The sequence below is a fragment of the Brassica oleracea genome, chromosome C1 (genome assembly GCF_000695525.1).
Source record: "Brassica oleracea var. oleracea cultivar TO1000 chromosome C1, BOL, whole genome shotgun sequence".
Classification (NCBI taxonomy): Eukaryota; Viridiplantae; Streptophyta; class Magnoliopsida; order Brassicales; family Brassicaceae; genus Brassica; species Brassica oleracea.
In genome coordinates, this window is record NC_027748.1 from 40,904,178 (window position 1) to 40,909,885 (window position 5,708).

The following is a 5,708-nucleotide window of genomic DNA, read 5'->3' on the forward strand; positions in this document are numbered from 1 at the left end:
CGTTAATTCCACGTAGGACTAAATCGTCGTAAATACCACGTAGGATGAATTCGTCGTAAAAACCACGTAGGATGAAATCGTCGTAAATATAACGTAACATAACGAGGAAATAACGACGAAACCTAAAAATAAATATGGAATATGGGATTTGGGGTTTAGGGTTTCAGGTTTCGGGTTTCGGGTTTGGGGTTTGGAACCCCACGCCGGTGTCCGTTTGGAAATGGTAATTAAATATTTTATTAAATAATTTTTTTAATAATTATATTAATTTATTCTAACTTTCTTAACTGTTTTTTTTAGGCCAAAGAGACGGGACATCTCCCGTCTCTTATGGAACTTTACGAGAGGACCCACAAGAACAAGGCGGGCGTATTTGTAGATGGCAAGTCCGAGCAAATCTACAACGACGTAGTTGCTCGGGTTGAAGACCGCCAGACTCAGCTGACCCAGCAGTCTACCGACGGATTACCCGTCACCTTATCCACACTTGAAGTGGATAAGATTTACGAGGAGGTAAATTTTCAAAAAAATTAATTTTTAATTATTCATTTAATTTAACTTTAAATTTTTACTTACAATATTTTTTTTTTGTTTTTAAGGTTGTCCCTAAAAAAAAGGGACGGACGTTGGGTATTGGTTCCGTCAACGATGTTCCGAGAGCGACATCGTCTTATGGTCAGTGACGGGATGATGAAGTCACGGAGCTGCGTAGAGAGTCCGCTCAGCTGCGTAACGAGTTGACCGCGACAAAATCTCGTATGGGTGGAGTCGAGGGCTTCTTGGACGTTATTGCGGCCACAAATCCGGAATGGGAGTCCATGTTGAGGAACATGCGACAACAACATCCCATTCAAGGCGAGTCATCCGACGTACATAACGAGGCGGATGTTACGAGGAGGAGTGATGAATTCTACCGGGCGATGAACGACCCTTAGTTTTTTTTTTTTGGTTGTTGTATTATATAAATTCAAAACTTATTTATATATAAAATATTTTCATATTGATTTATTTTTATTTTGAATTTTAATTTATTATTAAATTAAATAATTTTAATTATTTTTTAATTATATTTTTAAATTCTGTAAAATAATAAAAACGAAGTAAATTCGTAGCCAATGTACGACCTCTTTACGTGGAAACCTTACGAGGAAATGACGAGAAACATTTAACGAGTATTTTACGAGGAATCATTTACGAGGAAATAACGAGGAAAAGTTTACGACCATTTTACGAGGAAATCATTTCGTGGTTGTTACGTGTATTTTGCGAGGAAACTCTTTCAAGGTATTTGCGTGTAGGTTACGAGGAACTATTTTCGAGGTATTTACGAGGTATTATAGCGACGTCCTTACGTGGAATATTGACGTGGTCTTTACGACGAATCGTCCTACTTCGTCTTTACGACGAAATATATTCCCCGCTAAGTTACGACGAATTAGCGAGGAAATATGTGTTACGACAGACGTGTAACGAGCAAACGCGTTTCCTCGCTAATTCGTCGTAAAGCCTCTTTTACGACGAATTAGCGAGGAAAACCGCCCTCGTTAAGATTATGTTTTCTTGTAGTGAAATATCAAATATCAAATATTGGATGGTAAGGTTCACCCTACGGGGTGATCCCAAGAATTTCTCATTGTAGTTTTGATATCAATAGATTATAATAGTCTAAGTTTGATTTGATTTTCGTACCAAAACATATTTATATTTTAAAGTAGTAATTTAGCATGCGTCAGAGCATTATTAATGACAAAAAAATACACATGAATATCTTATCAATATAATAACAATATATTCTTAAGTAATTTAGTTAAGTAACTAAATTAAAAATCAGAAAATTGAATAAACATATAGAATCAAAGAAATTAATGTTTCAAGAACTTTTCAAATTTTTATTATATAAGAAAACATTTCACTTTTTTTCTCTAGTACATTTTTATTATTTAAACTATTTTATTGTTGAGATACCTAATGAAAAACTTACAATAAAGCCATGATTATCGCGATAGATAATGAGGTTTCTTAAAATAAATTAGTGATGGTCTCCAGTAAAATTTTTGAAACGGGTGGCAGAAACAACAAAATAAGGATCATTCTGGAGGGTTTTTGTACTGTTTGCAGGCTCCACCGACACGTGGCGACCCGCGATTGATTCGCTTTTAATTTTTTTTTTCAGACAAAAAAAAATTTAGCGTAAGAAACCTTGAACGGTTTCGGGGTTAATTAAGGGTGTTCTCATGACGTTTGACAAAAAAAAGGTGTTCTCATGACTAGTACGGTCTGGCAAATATATATATATATATATATATAATTAATGAAATGACCGACCGATCGAAATTTAAAGAACATTTTGTGTTCGTGTAAAAAAGATGGGAAGCCGGAGGTGTTCAAGGAAAGGAGAGAGATAGACGATGAGAAGAAATCAGTGACATTTAGAGGACTTGAAGGTCACATGATGGAACAACTCAAGGTGTATGACGTCATCTTTGAATTTATTCCGAAGTTGAAGGATGGCTGCGTCTGCAAAATCACTATGATATGGGAGAAGCGTAACGATGAGTTCCCCGAACCAAGCAGCTACATGAAACTCGTCAAGAGCATGGTTGCTGACATGGACGACCACGTTCTCAAAGCTTAATCATCATTCATCATCATCGCCATCACAATCCACCATCACCAGTTCACCATCACAATCACCGTCACCATGATCAATTTCATCTCCACCTTATTAAGATGCTTTTCAATTCAATAAATGGGGTCTTGCTGAGTTTATTTCTTTGTAAGACCATGATCTGATATGTTCTTGTGGTCATCGACCGGTTTGATATGTTATGCTTTGATATATGTTCTTGTTTACTTATCAATATATTCCAGTGTTATTAAGTGTGTCATAGGTTTGTGGATAATTTTCTAAATGCTGTGCGTTCTTAACCCGTAGTTTGATTCCTGTTGAAGAAGGAAACAAATGGTTTCGACAAAGAAATGTACAGGACTACCAATTCAAGCCCGCCAAAGTGGTTGGTGTATAGTTGCATTCCCCACAAGGGTCCAACTCATATTGGTCTGATCAAATAGAAATGTAAGGATTTGGTCCTCAGTTAACTTGAATAAAATAATATAGTTTCAGTGTTTATTTTTCTCAAAATCAAAATGCCATTCTATTACTTATATTTGAGATGGTTTGAAAAATCAAATCGTAATAGAATAACTCTCGAAAAAATATAGCACTTTTATTATTTTACCGAAGAACAAAGAATAAAATGAAATCATGGAAACTCTTACTTGATCTCTTAAGTTCTTTATCTCTCTCAAATATTTGTGCCAAACCTCATGTTTTTTTTTTAATAATGCACATCTCATGTTGGCGCGTCTTTGCGTCTTTGTGATCACTTCTTAACTAAATGTTCCAAAATTTTGTACTATTAAGTGTTTGAGCATACACTGCCCAAGTGAGTACTTCAAATTCTGAATGGAGTAGACGACATAGTCAATGTGTTCATTGCGAGCACCTAAAAACTGAGTACACCATATGTTTTTTCAAACCCAACCAAATCCACTATATGTTTAATCACTGTCGCAAAAACCATCGACTAGGCATATACTTCTCAAGGTTAAGATTTAGTAAACTGTCAACCATTTTGTTAACCAATGGTATCAACACCACTGTTTGCATCATGCCATGCAAAACATTCCTCTTATGCATGTCGAAACATTGCTTAAAGGATTTCTATCAATTTCTTTGAACAATTTTATCATTACTTTTTTTTTTCAGTTTATCATTACTTAATTTTCAAAGAAAGCAGATTATCCAAAATAAAATCTTGATCATCTATATAATTATATGTTTTTTTTTTATTATTATTTTTTTTTGTTTATAATTATATGTTTATAATTTGCAATATTCATATATAATTAGACATGTAGTTGTGCGCTATGAATTCCTTTGGTTCGAGAATACTATTCTTCACAAACCGAAAAATGACGAAACTGGACCAATTTTTGATGGAACACCATTCGAATACAGTAAATTAGGGTTCTCATCTAATTCTAATTTTATGGTCAACTAATTTAGATCCTAGGGCACTAGTCGAGTCGTCATATGTAGGCCTGGAACGGATCGGATATCCGGGAAATTTTAAGGTATCCGGATCCGGATCCTTATCCGGCGGATCCATAATTTTACTATCCTTATCCGGATCCGGGGTTTTCGGATATCCGGGTGTCGGATATCCTTCTAAAAATTATAATATCCGGCGGATATCCGGATCCGGATCCGGATTTGGATCCTTAAAATAAATAAAAATAATAATATTAATATATAAAATATTAACAATAATTTAAAACAAAAAATATATAATGTTTTGAATTATTTCTATATATAAAATTACAAAACTTACATAAAATTTACATATACTATTATAAAATTGAAAATATATTAAATAAAATTAGTTTTTATATATAGATATTACTATTTTTGAAATATTTATTAATAAAACTTACGGATCCGGATATCCGGACTAAAAAATCGAGATATCCGGATCTGGATCCGACTTTGGCGGATCCATCATTTTACTATCCAGATCCGGATTCGGCCCCTCCGAATATCCGGATTTTCGGATCGGATCCGGATCAAATCTCGGATCGAATCCGGATCTCGGATAAAAGTCCCAGGCCTAGTCATATGTGTATTCTCATTGGCCCCCACCGATTTGCTGGCCCATTGTATGGGATCGTATGTAAGTACAATTGGGGCCATTAATGATTTATATAATGTACATATGAGCACGAATCGATTTGACAATCAAAAACATAGTATCGAGTTGAGTGGACTAGTGCTAGTGGAAGTACTGGATATGCCTCGTCTCTTCAGCAGCTGGATCACTGAAATGCGAGAATCAGCGTCTCCCTCAGTGCAAATTGACTTATTTAAAGATCTAAGCAAATATTTATTTAAGTTTTGTAAAGTAATTTCTGTTACTTTACAAAGAACAGAAATCCTGTGGTTTCAAGATGTGTTTCACAAAACCACAAAACCATATATGTTACAATTTATTAATCTATTAATTTGCAATTCAACCATGGTCCGGCGATCCAAAAGGTAATCTGGTTCAGTCGTTGGGTTTAATAACATTGATGATAGGCCAACTACCCACATGCCACATTAATAACGTGGTCGACTATCATTTTATTTTTACAATTAAAAACACACACATTTCGATGACCAGTACGCTCGTTAAATAGTATAGGTTTGAAAATGAAGAAGATAAGATTCTAGCATGCACTATCAAATGATTGGAAACGGTAGAAACCATATTTTAACCGTCACATTCACTCTGCTTATATAAACGAAGGCGATATGTGATCATTCATCAACCAAAACAAAGCAAAAAAAAAAACACAAGTGGAAGCTTTAAAACAAAGATAGAAAAATGGCGACGTCGGGAACATACGTGACGGAGGTTCCGTTGAAAGGAGCAGCGGAGAAACACTACAAGAAGTGGAAGAGCGAGAACCATATCTTCCCTGACGCCATCGGCCCCACATCAAAAATGTCACCGTCCACGAGGGAGAATCTGACTCTCACGGATCCATGAGGAGTTGGAACTACACATGGGGTATAGTAATACAATTTCTTATATTTTCTCCATATATATATATATATGTATGCTATTATTTATGAAGTGATTTAGTTTATTTGTCATAATTTCCAT

General features: G+C 35.0%; 1 protein-coding gene across 2 annotated transcripts in view; it reads left to right on the plus strand.

Annotated features, from left to right (window-relative positions):
- The window catches only part of LOC106299172 (MLP-like protein 328), an 8,956-nt gene extending 6,321 nt beyond the window's left edge, over window positions 1–2,635 (plus strand). For both annotated transcript variants that reach the window (XM_013735305.1, XM_013735311.1), the window contains one exon: window positions 2,367–2,635. In XM_013735305.1, the coding sequence (XP_013590759.1) occupies window positions 2,367–2,635 (269 nt within the window). The remainder of the gene's footprint in view (window positions 1–2,366) is intronic.
- The last annotated feature ends 3,073 nt before the right edge of the window (window positions 2,636–5,708 follow it).